Here is a 16000-nt window from a genome sequence, read left to right on the forward strand (position 1 = left end):
GTCTCTGAAGTGTCTCCTGGCCCGGTTGTGGCATGATTTACAGGCAGAGTTTGGCCACAGGGCTCGGGAGTTCAGCCCAGCCCGGCCCGGGGGTCCCGCACTGCGTGGCCGGGGAGGGTCCAGGGAGGGTCCAGGGAGGGGATCCAGGTGAATTCCCTGGAGTTCCCCCTTTTCCCCCCCCCCCCCCCCGCCGCGCTCCCCCGGTCCCTTTCGCTTTCGCGTTTCACAAGCTGCGCCACAGCTCCGCTCGGTGACGGCTGCGATGGCTCCAGCGCCGGATCTGGGGGTGCTCTTGGGGCTCCTGGGGCTCCTGGGGGCCCCGGGGGGGGCGACGAAAGGTGAGTGGGACCCCCGGCACCGGGACCCCTCTGAACCTCCATTTCCGCCCACCGGGAACCCCCTAAACCCCCATTCCCGGGCACGGGAACTCCCCGGAAGTCCCATTTTTGGTCCTGTGACCGCCCTCCATCCCCTTCCCAGCACCGGGACCCCCCTGAACCCCCATTCCCGGGCACCGGGACCTCCTTGTACGTTCATTTCCTGGCACTGGGACCCCCCTGCACCCCCTTCCCTAGACTCGAGAACCCCTGTACACCCTTATCTGCCACCAGAACCCCCCTGAATCTCCATTTTCGTGTACTGGGACCCCCCTGAACCCCGAATTCCGGGAAGGAAACTCCCCTGCATCCCCTTATCCGGGACTGGGACCCCCCTGCACCCCCTTCCCGGGCATCCCGCCCTTCCCAGACCCCAGTCCCGCCCTTTTCCTCGGCTTTTGGACCCCCCAGATCTCCCAAATTTTCGTGTCCCCCCTGTTTTCCACTCCCACCGCTTCCCAAAAGGAGGTCCCAGAGGGTCCCGGGCGTCTCAGGGGTCTCCAGGGGAGTCGCGGCAGCGGGGATCCAGTGGGATCCAGCTGAATTCCCTGGAATTCCCACTTTTCCCCCCTCCCCTTCCCCCGCGCTCCCTCGGTCTCTTTGGCTTCCGCGTTTCCCAAACTTCGCTCCCGGGCTCCGCCCGCCTCTCCCAGCCCCAGCCCCCCTTTCCCGTGTCCCTGGGACCCCCTGCACCCCCATTCCTGCCTTTCCCAGCACCCAGACCCTGCTTCCCTCCACACCGGGGACCCCTGGATCCCCTTTCGTGGGCACAGGGACCCCCTGGACCCCCCACCCCGCGTCTCCCAGTCCCTTCCTTGAACCTCGGACCCTTCCCGGCTCTCCCAGTTCCGCTTCCTGACCCTTGGACACCCCCAGACCCCTCCAGTCTCTGAGTCCCCCAGCTCTCCACCCCCTGCGTTTCCTGTGGGGGGGTGCCAGGTGTGAAAAACGAGGTTCACTCTCCTGTTAGAATTTAAAGAGTTTAATATAAAGACAATAAGAGACACATAAAATAAAGCAAAGGGATAACGGCCGGGTGCCTTGGCGCTCTGCCAAGAGCACGCCTGATGCTCGAGGTGAGTCCCTTTTATATCATTTTTATTGTCCGTTCTCTATTAATATTAAAACTTTTCTCAGAGCTGTTCTGCATGGCCACTCCTTGGTCCCGCCTTTTTAGAGCATGCGTAGTCTTCTGCCTTGTGGTTTTATTTCTTTTGATTCTTGGGGTTGGGCCCACTAGATAAGAGTCGATGGTGGGGTGGATCTCTTAATTCTCCAGACAGTCAGGGCTGATTGCAGCTTTGGGCCTCTTTGCCCCCCGGCCAGAGCGGTGATAGCGGCTCTGGGCTCTCCTGGCCGCCCGTTCTCGGGGCGGAGCAGCCTTTGGGCCCTTTTGTTCTCTGGACAAAGTGTTGCTTAGCAGCTCCTTGGGCCTCATCCTGTGTTCACTTGGAGGTTCTCTTACTTGCACACTTGCTAACATTCTTGCTAAAAAGAGAGAAAACTACATCTACACAGCAAAAAGCATTTCTAACATTATATAATATCTACCTTAATACTTTGCGAGAAGCCAGTATTATAATATATATTTATAACACAGGGGTTCCCAGGGGGGATTCAGGGCAATTCCTAGGGTTTCCTCCATCCCCTCCTCTTCCCCCGCACTCCCTGTCACTGTCACCTCTCCCACGCTGTGCCACCGGAATCTGCCCGTGACTGCTGATTGCCCCCGGCACCGGGACCCCTCTGAACCTCCCTTCCTGGGCACGGTGACCCCCTTGAACGTTCATTTCCGGGCACTGGGACCCCCCCCTGTACCCCCTTCCTCAGCACCGGGAACCCCTGCACCCCCTTATCTGGCACCGGGACCCCCCTGACCCCCCATTCCTGGGCACAGAGACCCCCCTGAACCCCCATCTCCCGGCACCAGGACCCCCCTGAACCCCAAAACCCGAGAAGGGAACCCCCCTGAAGCCCATTTCTTGGGCACCGGGACCCACTTCACCTCCTCATCCAGCACCAGGACCCCCTGAACCCCCATTCCTGTGAGCGGGGACCCCCCTCCACCCCTTCCCCAGCATCAGATGCCCACCACCCCCTTATCTGGCACTGGGACCCCCCTGAACCCTGATTTCTGGGAAGGGAACTCCCCTGAACCCCCATTTCAGGGTACTTGGACCCCTCTGCACCCCCTTATTCGGCATCAGGACCCCCTGAACCCCCAATCCTGGGCACAGGGACTCCCCTGGATCTCCATTTTGGGGGAACTGAGACAATTTCCCCATCTCGGGGACCCCCTGAACCCCCATATCCAGGATTGGAATCCCCCTGAATCCCCAATTCCTGGGCACGGGGACCCCCCTGAACTCCCTTATCCTGCACCAATGCCCCCCCGTACCCGCTTTCCCGGCCCTCCCCCTCTCCGAGACCTTAGCCCCTGCTTTTCCTTGATGCAGGAACCCCCTGCACCCCCATTCCTGCCTTTCCCAGCCCCCAGCCTCCTTTTTCCTCAACACCAGAGACCCCTGGACCCCCTTTCCTGGGCACAGGGGCACCCCCGGACCCCCCATCCCGCCTCTTCCAGTGGTCTCATCCCCCTTTCCTTGACCTGGAACCCCCTGAAACCCCATTCCTGGGCATGGGGACCCCCTCCTGGATCCCCTTTACATGTTCTGGCACCCCCTGCACCCCCTTATCTGGCACTGGGACCCCCTGCATCCCTTCCTGGGCATCCTGCCCTTCCCAGACCCCGGACCCACCCTTTTCTTTGACCTTTGGACCCCGCCCAGGTCTCCCAAATTTCCGTATCCCCCCAGTTCTCCACTCCCATGGCTTTCTTAAGGGGGGGTCCCAGGGTGTCCCAGGTGCTTCCCAGAGGGCTCCAGGAGGGTTGCAGTGGGGATCCAGAGGGATCCAGAAGAATTCCCGGGAATTCCCCTTTCCCCAGCCCCTCCGCTCCCACCCCCCCCCACGCTCCCTCGGGTTCTTCTGCTTCTGAGTCCCAACCTCTGAGACCGGGATCCCCCCACTGACAAAATAATTGGGTTGCCACTGGCAAGCGGGAAATAGCGGCTCCAATGGGGGGGCCAGGGCTGGAACGGGACCAAGTGGGGCCATAGTGGAGCAGTGTGATGGCTCCGGCGCCGGCTCTTGGGGTGCTCTTGGGGCTCCTGGGGGCCCTGGGGAGGGTGAAGAAAGGTGAGTGGGACCCCCGGCACCGGGACCCCGCCCAAAGTTCCATTTCCGGCCACTGGAAGCCCCCTGAACCCCCATTTTTGATCCTGTGATCTCCTTCCATCCCCTTCCCCAGCACCGGGACCCCCCTGTACCCCCTTATCTGGCACCGGAGCCCCCCTGAACCGCCATTCCTGGGCACAGGGACCCCCTTGAACATTCATTTCCTGGCACCGGCACTCCCCTGTAACCCCTTCCCCAGCACCAGAAAGCCCCAGACCACCTTATGTGGCACCGGGACTCCCCTGAATCCCGAAAGCTGGGAAGGAAACTTCCCTGAACCCGCATTCCCCAACATGGGAATTCCCCTGAACCCCCATTCCTGGGCACCGGGATCCCCTGCACCCCCTTATCCGGGACTGGGACACCCCTGCACCCCTTCCCGGGCATCCCACCCTTCCTGGACTCCAGTCCCGCCCTTTTCCTTGGCTTTTGCACCCCCTAGATCTCCCAAATTTCTGTGTCCCCTGTTTTCCACTCCTGCTGCTTCCCGAAAGGGCATCCTGGAGGGTCCCGGGCTTCCCAGGGGTCTCCAAGGGCGTCGCGGCAGCGGGGATCCAGTGGGATCCAGCTGAATTCTCTGGAATTCCCCTTTTTCCCCATCCCCTCCCCTCCCCTCCCCCCGCACTCCCTCGGTCTCTTTCACTTTCGGGTCTCCCAGACTGCGCCCCTGGGATCCGCCTGCCTCTCCCAGCCCCAGCCCCCCCTTTCCTGTGACCCAGGTGATGCCTTAAGAGGCCTTCTAGAAAGAGAGACTAGACAGGAGTAAGGGAATAAAGCAGGTGTTTATTTGAAAGGCCTTCCAAGGTACCCCTGGGGAGCCAGAGGCTTTTGCCAAGATGGACCCCAGGTCATGAGTTCTTCACACTTTTATAGGTTTGGTTCATTTGCATATCAGGGTTAATTCTCCAATTAAAGTTTCAGTTTAATGATGTAATTTCCCCTCCACTTGTCCCCCTCTCAAAGGCTTTTGGTTTATACTTTTTGGGCCTAGGACGGTCTGGGTGTCCTTGAAGAGCAGGCCCAGAGAGGCTTTGTTATGTCTACCTGGCATGAGAGAGCAGAATTTAACAGGCTACAAGAAACTTCAGAGTTACACACTAAGCAGTACAGGATTTGAAAAATATAAAAGTTAAAACCTAAGAGACCCTCTGCACCCCCATTCCTGCCTTTCCCAGTCCCTTCCTTGAGCCTCGGACCCTTCCCAGCTCTCCCCATTCCGCTTCCTGACGACGCTTGGACGCCCCCAGACCCCTCCAGTCTCTGTGTCCCCCCAGCTCTGCACCCCCTGCGCTTTCTGATGGGGGTCCCGGGGTCTGGGAGGGTCCCTGGGGGTCCCCCCAAATTTCCAGTCCCAGGCACTGGGACCTCCCTGCACTCCTTTATCCTGCACCAGTCCCACCCGATACCTCCTTCCCAGCCATCTTACCTTCCCCAGTCCCCAGACTTCCCCCTTTTCCTTGACCCTGAGACCCCCTGGACCCCCATTCCTGCTTTTCTCATCCCCCATCTCCCCCTTTCCTCTGCGTCAAGGACCCCCGAGGCCCCCATTCCAGCTATCCCACGTCTCCCCACCTCGTGACTCCTCTTTCCCTGGCACTGGGGACCCCTGGACCCCTTTTCCTGGGCACAGGGACTCCCTGTACCCCCTTTTCCTGGATCATGAGATCCCCAACCGCTTCCCAGCTCTCCCAGTTCCCCTTTCATTGATCCATGACCCTCCCAGACCCCCCAAATCTCCGTGTCCCCTCAGTTCTCCACTCCCTGCGGTACCTGCACGTGGCGGTGTCGGAGCCCGGCCCGGGGGTCCCCCAGTTCGTGTCCGTGGGGTTCCTGGATGGGATCCCCTTCTGGCGTTACGACAGCGAGCGGGGCCGGATGGAGCCGCAGACGCCGTGGATGGAGGAGGGACCTGAGCCGGGATATTGGGATGGCCAGACTGAGATCTGCAAGGGGAACCAGCACACCGATGCCATTGACCTGGAGACGCTGCGGGCCCGGTACAACCAGAGCGGGGGTGAGTGGGAGGAGCTGGAGCTGGGATGGGATCTGTGGGGCTGGGATGGGATCCGTGGGGCTGGGATGTGGATTCACAGGGCTCCAAGAGGCTGCGATGGGGATCCATTCAGCTGGGATGTGGATCTATTGTGATCCATGCATTTGGGATGTGGATCCATGGGGCTCCAAGGGGCTAGAATGGGATCTGTGGGTTTCCATCAGACTATGTGGCTCTGTGGGGCTGGGACACAATTCCATGGGTCTCTGTGGGTCCGATTCCCCCCCAGGTCTCCACACACTGCAGTACATTTATGGCTGTGACCTCCTGTCCGATGGGAGCGTCCATGGATCCTTTCGGTATGGCTACGACGGGCGGGATTTCCTCTCCTTCGAGCCGGGATCCCAGAGCTTCGTGGTGGCCGATGGCACTGCCCAGGTCACCAGGAGGCTCCGGAATAGTGACGGGTTCACGGTGGAGCGACAGAAGAATTACCTGAAGCACATCTGCCCAGAAGAGCTCCGAAAATATGTCAGATATGGGCGGCAGGCGCTGGAACACAAAGGTGGGAGCATAATTCCTGTGGGAATCTAGGATTTGGGAATGGAGGACTTGGGAAGATGGTAATTCCTGTGGGAATTCCATGGGTGGATCTCACCCCCATCCCATTCCCGTGGAATTCCATGACTAGATCTCATCCCCATCCCGTTCCTGTGGAATTCCATGGATGCATCTCACCGTTACCCCATTCCAGAACCCCCTGATGTCCATGTGTCCGGAAAAGAGGAATTCGGGACGCTGATCTTGTCCTGCCACGTGTACGGATTCTACCCCAGGCCCATCGCGGTCAGCTGGATGAAGGGGGATGAAATCCGGGATCAGGAGACGGAGTGGGGCGGGGTCGTTCCCAACAGCGACGGCACCTTCCACACCTGGGCCAGGATCGAGGCGCGGCCGGAGGAGTGGGAGCAGTACCGGTGCCGGGTGGAGCATTCCGGAATGCCGGAGCCCGGGATCTTCACCTGGGGTGAGGCTGGGAGTGTGGGAATTGGGAATGTGGGAATTGGGAATTTGGGAATTCCCAAATGGGGATTCCCCTCCCCCCCGCTCACTGTCCTGCATTTCCCAGAGCCGGAATCTGGCAGGAATCTCACCCTGGTGGTTGCTGTGTTCGTCATTGCTGCCATTGTCATCCTCATTCCCCTTGTCGGATTCATCGTCTGGAAGCTCCAATCCGGTACGGGGTTGACACAGGATGGGGGTTGGGAAGGGGCACGGATCCGCCCGGCACTGTTCCAGGAATCCCCCAGCACGGGCGCTGATCCCACTTTATTTCTGTAGGGAGGAGGCAGAACCATGGATACAGCCCGCCAGCCGGTGAGTACCAGCAGTGTATCCGGCTCTGGATGCCTTCCATGCGTGACCCAGGATGAATCCTGGGGGTAATCCCAGTGTGTGATCCATGCTGGAATGTCATGGATCTTCTCTTTCTGCAGGAAAAGACATGGGAACCTGTTGCTGCCTGTTTTGAGCTTCCCCTCCCCCCTCCCAAAGACATGTGCTCATAGCTCCTTTGTTCCAAGCGCGGGCAAAGCCAAATGTAACTCAGACTCTTCAGCAGTGTCTGATTGGCCGCTCACCCCGGGTCCGCCCCCAGTCCTCCCCTTTCCCCCTCTCCTAATAAAGATGGTCGAGGGGAGGCAAACGCCCTCTCTCAGCTCAGCTACTTTCCTGTGAACATCTCTGGTCGTCTGTCTCATTTGAAGGCTTCTAACTGCAGGGAATTGAGCGAGCAGGGAGCTATATTTCTCCCTCTTTGCTTCTGCTGATGGTATTTGCTCTGCAGCTGATTCAGGTACCGATTTTAGAGCTACTAAAGTGCTAGATTGCCCGTGCTACCTCTCAAGGCTGCTCGAGGCTTTCTAAGGCATTGAAATACAAGCGCTAGCCGGTATAAAGCTGAAAAGATACCTTCCACATTTGGCGCCCAACGTGCTATCTCTGAACTCCGGTTCTGAGAGACTTTCAGGGTGTCCCAGCAGCTGCGTGTCTGCTGGAGTTAGCTCTGCACGTCCTGCTGTGCCAGCTCTGTGTGGCGAGGTGTTACTTTTTGTGTAACATCGAACCCAGAGCCTCAGCCTGTACCCTCCCCCCACGCCACGTGGCGAGGGAACGGCTGGAAAGCAGAAGACCTTTCTCGCGTTTTTTTTTTTCTCCGGACCTGCTTTCCTGTGATAAATCCAGAATTCTGGTGAGTATTTCCCTGCTGGTTTAGGGGCTCCTGTCTTAAGCTGGTGCCGGTGCAAACTTTCTCTTTTTTTTTTTTTTTTTTCCTCCTTTTTGGCGAGTTGAGGTTGAGGTTTGGTGGTGCATTCATAATGGGATCTGAAGTTTCTGCACACCATAGAGAAATATACCACCAAGTTCAAAGTTACCTTTCTTTAACTGGGCATAAATACCCTAAAAATCTAGTTCAATCTTTTGTACAATGGCTTTTTCAGTACTTTCCTAATCTGACCTCCGAGGACATAAGATCTGCTGAATTTTGGGATAAGGTGGGGAGAAAACTCTCCTCTCTGAGGCGTGCAGGAGATAAAACAGTTTCAAAATTCTTTCCTCTCCTGTTACTAAGTTATACTTTGCCGGAGAAAAAGGCAGTACATGAAAAGCCGCTGCAAAACCCCCCTGTTAATTCCCTTATACCCTCTTCCAACCCCTGTGTCCCGGACCCCTCTTCCCCTACGCTGGAAAACACAGCTAGAGCAGACTGCTTCTCAGCACAGGAGAGCTATCGTCCTCCTGGCTCACCCGTGTTTCCTCAGCACCCTGCCTTGGATGGGAATCCGGAGCCCATCCCAGGACCTTCCCAACCCCTTTTCTCCACTCCCTTTTCCCCAGTTTCTAGCCCTCATGTTTCAAGCGCGCATAAAAACCCCTTCTCCCCTGATCTCTTTGTTCCCAGGGACAGCCATTGCCATGTGCTGGCAGCCCGGGAAAAAACCCCTCCCCCCAACCCCTTTTCTCCGAGTTTGTTTGTCTCCAGTAATGGCGGACGCAATGGTCCTTCCTCTCCAAACTACACCTCTCACAATCCCTTTCTCCCCATCCCACAAATCCCTTCTTGTCCCCATCCCCTCCCACTCCTGTGTTACAACCTGACCCCGCCCCCGCCCCCACCCCCACAGCGTCGTGTTTCACCCCTCCCTCTGTTCCCGCCCACGGCTCAAGTGCCGCCCCTGCCTCCCACAACCCCGCCCCCGACCCCTCCCCTCCTCCGGCCGTGTCCCCGCCTCCACTCCCCGCCCCTGCCCCTCCACTCCCCGCCCCTGCTTCCCATTGTCCCGCCCCAGGTTCCCACAGTCCTGTGACTGCCCCTCTGAATCCGGGAACCCATGGCTACCAGGAAGTAACTCCAACTGCTTCTACTACACTCTCTTGTACTAGCAATGGAGCTAACCCTGACTGGAAACCCCTTTCTTATTCTGATATTAAGGATTTGTGCAAGGCAATTAAGGAGTTTGGAATGCATAGTAATTATTTTAAGAGCCTTTTAAGTGCTACTTTTGCAACTCACTTACTTGTACCTCATGATTTACTTACATTAATGCAAACTCTTCTCACACCTGGTGATTTTATGGTGTGGAAAAAGCAATGGAAAATAATTTTATCTGATTTATTAAAAATTTTGTGGCAAACTCCAGATAATTACCTGGATTTTGAAAACAATTATATCACATTAGACCTTTTATCTGGTGACAATAATATGGCAAATCCTCAAAAACAAGCAATGCTTATCCCTCGTCCAGTTCTTACTGAAATCACACGTGCTGCTGAAAAGGCCTTAACATTATTGCCATCTCAAACTCCTAATTCTCATTATACCACCATCAAGCAATTGCCAAATGAAAATATTATTCACTTTTATAACCGTTTGTACGAAGCTGTCTCTTCCCAGGTCCCTAATCCTGACCTCCAACAAGCGCTCCTACTCGAACTTCTCCAAGTTAATACGAATGATGCTTGCAAACAAGTCATTCTCACTCTCCCGCTGCATCCTCCTCCTACTGTTGAATCCATCCTCGAAGTCTGTACGAAGAAGGCGCAGCTGAACACAGCTGCTCCCTTTTTGAAAAAAGTGGGGATGGTTGGGGAGGTTGTGGAGAATGTTACAGGTACAGGAGAAACTCAATCGCACGGTAACTTTGTATGCTATCGTTGTCAGAAAAAGGGACATGTAGCTCGCAATTGCAGAGCAATTATAACTGCTGATAAAAACTCTCCAAAGACTGTTTCCCCAGGTCAACAGCAGGGAAACTAGCGACTCAACGCGTCCTAACAGCTCCGCGTTCAGACATAAATAGGGCTGCAGACAAAGCAACTTGGACTTCTGGACTCAGGTTTAAGGTAACCTGTGATAAAGCACACCATTTCAACAACAACAAACAGACTGTAATACCCATTTCATTCCAGAATGTGGACCACATGCCAGAATTTACATACCTTTTTGTTATTGGGGACACTCGGGAAACACCTGCTGGGATAGAGGTTACACCCACACTGATGAAAGTGGATCAGAACGGGTGTTCTAACCTAATGGTACAATGTATATATCCGCCGTATTTTATGCCTAAAGGTCAAGTCATTGCACAGGCCTTTCCACTGCCCAAATACCTGCCCACAGATGGTCATATCCCAGCCATCTCTTGGACTGAGGTTTTGGGAAACAACAAACCTGTAATAGAATGTAAGCTCCGTTACAAATCACATAAAATCAGTATAATGGGAATGATAGACACAGGTGCTGATGTGTCTGTCATTCCATTTGATAAGTGGCCTACGCAATGGGAATTGCAATCTCAGGGCATCATACAAGGGATTGGAGGTACCCAAATTGCAAAGCAGTCCAAACACACCATTCGAATTGAAGGTCCTGAAGGACAAATAGCGACACTTCGTCCGTATGTCCTAGACACCAAATTCACCCTGTGGGGAAGGGATGCCATGTCTCAGTGGGGAACAAAAATTGATATCACGCCTAGACATCAAAATTTTCCCTTGCAGGCCACTGAAGCAGAGTGCCATCCACATAAATTAACTTGGAAAACAGATGAACCCGTGTGGGTTAACCAGTGGTCGTTAAAAAAAAGAAAACTTAGAGGCACTCAAAACATTAGTAGCTGAACAATTGGCTAAAGGAAATATAGTTCCAACTAACAGCCCATGGAACACACCCGTGTTTGTAATACAAAAACCGGGAAAGAACAAATATAGGCTACTCCAAGATCTTAGAGAAGTTAATAAGGTTATTGAAGACATGGGACCCCTTCAGCCAGGTATGCCATCACCTTCAATGCTCCCACAACATTGGCATTTAGCTGTTCTTGACATCAAAGATTGCTTCTTTCATATTCCACTCCACCCTGCAGATGCCCCCCGATTTGCATTTTCTGTACCATCTCTTAATCGTGAAACTCCCATGGAACGTTATCATTGGCTTGTGCTTCCCCAAGGTATGAAAAATTCCCCAACTCTCTGCCAAGAGTATATTGCTAAAATTCTATCTCCCATCCGTGCCAAGGCAGAGAAAGCCATCATCCTGCATTACATGGATGATGTGCTGGTGTGTGCTCCCAATAATCAGTATCTCGAGCAGACACTTAACATGGTGGTTGAGGCCCTAGAGGCCAAGGGCTTTGAATTACAACCTGAAAAAATGCAGAGAACAAGCCCTTGGAAATACCTCAGACTCAAAATCACAGAAACCTCTATCACCCCAACACCTGTCACCATTAATAATAACCCAAAAACATTAGAGGAAGTGCAACAGATCTGTGGGACACTGAAGTATTTAAGGTCCTGGTTAGGACTCACCACAGAGGATGTAGCTCCTATCGCAAACCTAGTAAAAGGGGAAGGCGGTCCAGCATCCCCTAGATCCCTGACAGAAGAGGCAAGGCAGTCTCTCAAAAAGATACAAGAGCTCATTTCCACCAGACAAGCGCACAGGTATCAGCCCTCCCTCCCCTTTAAGCTTGTCATTCTAGGGAAGGTACCACGCTTTCATGGCCTCATATTTCAGTGGGACAAAGAGCAGAAGGAACCCCTCATCATAATTGAATGGGTATTCCTTCCACTCCAACCTCCTAAAACCATCACACAGCCACAAGAACTAATGGCAAAAATTATCATGAAGGGTAGAGCAAGGCTCCGCACCCTGGCAGGATGTGACTTTGCATGCATCTATTTACCTGTAACAACTGATGCATTAGATCACCTACTCCAAAATAATATAAATTTACAATTTGCATTAGATAGTTACTCAGGCCAAATCTCAAATCATTACCCAAAACATGACATGTTTAATCTACCATTCTCTTTCATCCCTCGAGAAATTCAAAGTAGAAAACCCCTCGATGCGATTACCGTTTTTACTGATGCTTCAGGAAAAAGTAAAAAGTCCGCGGTCACATGGAAAAATCCAAAGACGCAAAAGTGGGAATCTGACATTGAGGTAATCCAGGGATCACCACAAGTAGCTGAACTAGCAGCTGTCGTTAGAGCATTTGAGAGGTTCAAAGAACCCTTTAATTTGGTCACAGACTCAGCATATGTAGCTGGAGTAACTGTTAGAGCTGAGCATGCTCTCCTAAAAGAAATCTCAAACAAGAAAATTTATGATTTACTCTCAAAATTAATTTATCTGGTTTCCCACAGAGAGCATCCCTATTTTGTCATGCATGTGAGGTCACATACAAACCTGCCAGGATTTATTGCAGAGGGCTATCGTAGAGCTGATGCCCTGGCTATGCCAGCAGACATAGTTCTATCAGCCGACTTACCAAGGCTCCCCCAAGTTTTTGAACAAGCAAAATTGAGCCATGCCATGTACCATCAAAATATTCCTGCTCTTATCCGCATGTTCCATCTGTCGCGGACACAAGCAAAAGCAATAGTGGCAACATGTCCCAACTGCCAGAAGCTACAGCTTCCATCACTGGGCATGGGGGTCAATCCCAGAGGCATTAATAGCGGTGAAGTGTGGCAAATGGACGTCACACATTTCCCTGAATTTGGGAGATTAAAATACGTTCATGTTTCTATTGATACCTTCTCTGGTGCTATGTATGCCTCTGCACATGCAGGTGAAAAGGCTAAGGACGTTGAAAAACATCTTGTCCAAGCTTTTGCTGTGCTCGGTATACCTGAGGAGATAAAAACTGATAATGGACCTGCCTACACCTCCCAGGAGTTTAAAAACTTTCATCAGCAGTGGGGATTTCGACATGTTACAGGTATTCCTCACTCCCCAACTGGACAAGGCATTGTTGAACGTGCCCATCAAACCCTCAAGCGAATGCTGCTACAACAATCAGGGACCACCAAACTCAACTCACCTGTCCTCAGACTCAGCAAAGCACTGTTTACCATAAACTTCCTGAATGGCACCTTTGAGGATCCAAACCCTCCCATCTATCGTCATTTCCAGAACACCAGGAGACAGAAACTGCAGGAAAATCCAGAAGTCCTGATCCGAGACCCAGAGACTCAAAAAATCCAAGGACCATACAAACTTGTAACTTGGGGACGTGGGTATGCCAGTGTATCTACCCCTCAAGGACTGAGATGGATCCCAGGCAAGTGGGTAAAACCTTGTGTCACTTCCTCAAAAGTTAAGGAGGTTAAAACTGCCTCCTGGAAGAGACGCCGTAAAAAGAATCCTGATTTTGCACCTTCATGTAAACCCCCTACTGCAGATCTTTATGTTAATCCCTTAAGTTAAGTTGCACTGTTTTGCACTCAGGTTTTTGCACTGTATTTTGTAAATCTTTGTCCTGATACTCCATACCATAGATGTCCTGACTAAACCCCTGAGTTTTGACTGGGGAACTAGTTTAAAGGCATCCTAGGTACTGTCGAGTTGTAGGGACAATAGATTACAATTATATTTTGCACTGTTGTTTTGTTACTGTTCTATGCACTTTTAAGTTACTAAGAGTTACAACCCAGCTTTAAAGAAAAAAAAATAGGGAATTGTTGCTGCCTGTTCTGAGCTTCCCCTCCCCCCTCCCAAAGACATGTGCTCATAGCTCCTTTGTTCCAAGCGCGGGCAAAGCCAAATGTAACTCAGACTCTTCAGCAGTGTCTGATTGGCCGCTCACCCCGGGTCCGCCCCCAGTCCTCCCCTTTCCCCCTCTCCTAATAAAGATGGTCGAGGGGAGGCAAACGCCCTCTCTCAGCTCAGCTACTTTCCTGTAAACATCTCTGGTCGTCTGTCTCATTTGAAAGCTTCTAACTGCAGGGAACTGAGCGAGCAGGGAGCTATATTTCTCCCTCTTTGCTTCTGCTGATGGTATTTGCTCTGCAGCTGATTCAGGTACCGATTTTAGAGCTACTAAAGTGCTAGATCGCCCGTGCTACCTCTCAAGGCTGCTCGAGGCTTTCTAAGGCATTGAAATACAAGCGCTAGCCGGTATAAAGCTGAAAAGATACCTTCCACAGGAACCAACGGCTCATCTGCAGGTACGGAGCGGGATTGGGGTGGGATTCCAGAAGGGGACCGGGTCAGGATGGATGGAGCAAGATCAGGTGGGATGGATGGAGCAGGATTAGGTGGGATGGATGGAGCAGGATTGCGGCAGTGTTCTGGGTTGCAGTGTATTCTATTACCATCCCCATCAGCCGTTGAAATCAGGTGGGGCAGTGTTTCCTTGCCTCCTCCCCCCAGACTATCTTTCTGTTAATGGCCCATCATTGTCCTGCGGCCTGACTCATAGATAACTCCCTCCGGACCATCTTCTGTTAATGAGCCCATCAAGGTCTGGCCTCAAGACGCATCATCCCATTTCGAGATGCTCCACCCAGAGTGAGGAACCAAGCATTCCATCCTGGATATAATCTGAGACTCTGAGCACCAGAGACACTGTTTCCACTGGATTTCCAGTGGACAGGAGCTACATAGCCACCACTGGACCTTCTGAGGAAGAGCAGCCCCTTCTACAGGATCATTGCTTCGGCAGAACCACATCTACCACTTCAAGGAGGACTGCAGCCACCATCTTATCGGACTGCTACCGCCACCCTGACTAACAGGGTGTCAGGTTGTATCCTGACTCTGTAAGTTTAGCCCAGTGTTTTCTGCCTTTATTTTTTTGATATCCCTGTTAAATTGTTATTCTGACTTGGTGCCTCCCACTGGTTTGTTTTCAAACTAGTACAGGCAGGATTGGAGCAGGATCAGGTGGGATTCCAGAGCAGCTCCCGCTCTCCATGGGCTCCACAGCCAGGTCCATCCTGTGGAATAGGGACAGGGAGACACTGTGACCCTCTCTCATCCTGACAGGAATCGCCTGAGCGATCCACAGAGCGGGACCAGAGCCAGCCCCTTCCCTCTTCAGATTCAGCCAAGCTCATCCCACTGCTCCTGCCCATCCCGGCCCTGCCCATCCCGGCCTCTCCCATCCCGACCCTGCTCATCCCGCTGCTCCCGCCCATCCCGGCCCTGCCCATCCCGGCCTCTCCCATCCCAGCCCTGCCCATCCCGCTGCTCCCGCCCATCCCGGCCCTGCCCATCCCGGCCTCTCCCATCCCAGCCCTGCCCATCCCGCTGCTCCCACCCATCCCAGCCCTGCCCATCCTGGCCCCTCCCATCCCAGCCCTGCCCATCCCGCTGCTCCCACCCATCCCAGCCCTGCCCATCCTGGCCCCTCCCATCCCAGCCCTGCCCATCCCGCTGCTCCCACCCATCCCAGCCTCTCCCATCTCAGCCCTGTCCATCCTGCTGCTCCCACCCACCCCACAGCTCTCCCCAACAGATCAATTTCCCATTTTCCCGTGTTTTAAAGCCAAGAACCATGATTATTCCCGATGATTCAAATTTTGTATGAAATTCCTCTGCTTTGGGCAATAAATCTGTTTCTCTTTGTGGGAACCCACAATACTGAGAATACTTCTCCGCCTGTTTTGAAGGGTTCTACCCCCCTGGACAACACTGTTTTTGACCTTCGTCCATGGAGAAAATTGCCTAGCCTCTGGGAAGAACTAGAATCTACAATGGTGTGAACTAGGTGATAGAATATCATGTAAGATGTTCACAGGGTGAAAAATTTAGAGGTTTTGGGTTTATTAATATAGGAAATAGATAAAAGCAAAAAACATCAAAATTGAGGATTGTTATTGTTCTCCAGATCTTCTTCTTCTTCTTCATCTATTCCATATTCTGTGGTAGAAGTAGTCTGGCATGATTGGATAAAGAATTCCGCAGTTCCTGGGTGACTAGATGATTTATTAGACATTGGTAGAAAAGTGAAAATATCTTGCATTTTAAGTTTTCATTGGGTAATTAACCTTTAAAAAGGCTGTGCAATCTTGAAAATTTGTCCTTTTGCCTCATTCT

General features: G+C 53.0%; 3 protein-coding genes and 1 long non-coding RNA gene across 6 annotated transcripts in view; 3 read left to right on the forward strand and 1 right to left on the reverse strand.

Moving 5' to 3' along the window:
- The window catches only part of LOC116436886 (zinc finger protein 660-like), a 163335-nt gene that overhangs the window by 81866 nt on the left and 65469 nt on the right, over positions 1 to 16000 (forward strand). The window lies entirely within an intron of this gene.
- The window catches only part of LOC116436931 (zinc finger protein 79-like), a 509410-nt gene that overhangs the window by 72664 nt on the left and 420746 nt on the right, over positions 1 to 16000 (forward strand). The window lies entirely within an intron of this gene.
- Positions 1 to 16000, reverse strand: part of LOC116436957 — a 133737-nt gene that overhangs the window by 28619 nt on the left and 89118 nt on the right. The gene's annotated exons all lie outside the window — the stretch shown is intronic.
- LOC116436903 (class I histocompatibility antigen, F10 alpha chain-like) lies at positions 236 to 14731 on the forward strand. 3 transcript variants are annotated; one of them, XM_032094347.1, is made up of 9 exons: positions 236 to 338; positions 5365 to 5628; positions 5897 to 6172; positions 6299 to 6634; positions 6737 to 6844; positions 6949 to 6984; positions 7104 to 7115; positions 14107 to 14127; positions 14382 to 14731. In XM_032094347.1, the coding sequence occupies exons 1-9, from the start codon at positions 263 to 265 to the stop codon at positions 14408 to 14410; spliced, it is 1158 nt and encodes a 385-aa protein (XP_031950238.1). In that variant the 5' UTR covers positions 236 to 262; the 3' UTR covers positions 14411 to 14731. The 3 variants fall into 3 exon arrangements, with proteins under 3 accessions (XP_031950238.1, XP_031950240.1, XP_031950239.1); XM_032094349.1 differs by having other exon boundaries at positions 6362 to 6634; XM_032094348.1 differs by lacking the exon at positions 236 to 338 and adding an exon at positions 3480 to 3575.

This window comes from Corvus moneduloides, chromosome 31, assembly GCF_009650955.1.
Source record: "Corvus moneduloides isolate bCorMon1 chromosome 31, bCorMon1.pri, whole genome shotgun sequence".
In the NCBI taxonomy this organism is placed as follows: domain Eukaryota; kingdom Metazoa; phylum Chordata; class Aves; order Passeriformes; family Corvidae; genus Corvus; species Corvus moneduloides.

Bases quoted from the DNA above. Each gene is read 5' to 3' on its own strand.
- LOC116436903 (XM_032094347.1), top strand. From the start codon at position 263: ATGGCTCCAGCGCCGGATCTGGGGGTGCTCTTGGGGCTCCTGGGGCTC. The intron at 5,629-5,896 runs GTGAGTGGGAGG...ATTCCCCCCCAG, and splicing joins CCGGTACAACCAGAGCGGGG to GTCTCCACACACTGCAGTAC. The intron at 6,173-6,298 runs GTGGGAGCATAA...TTCCATGACTAG, and splicing joins GCAGGCGCTGGAACACAAAG to ATCTCATCCCCATCCCGTTC.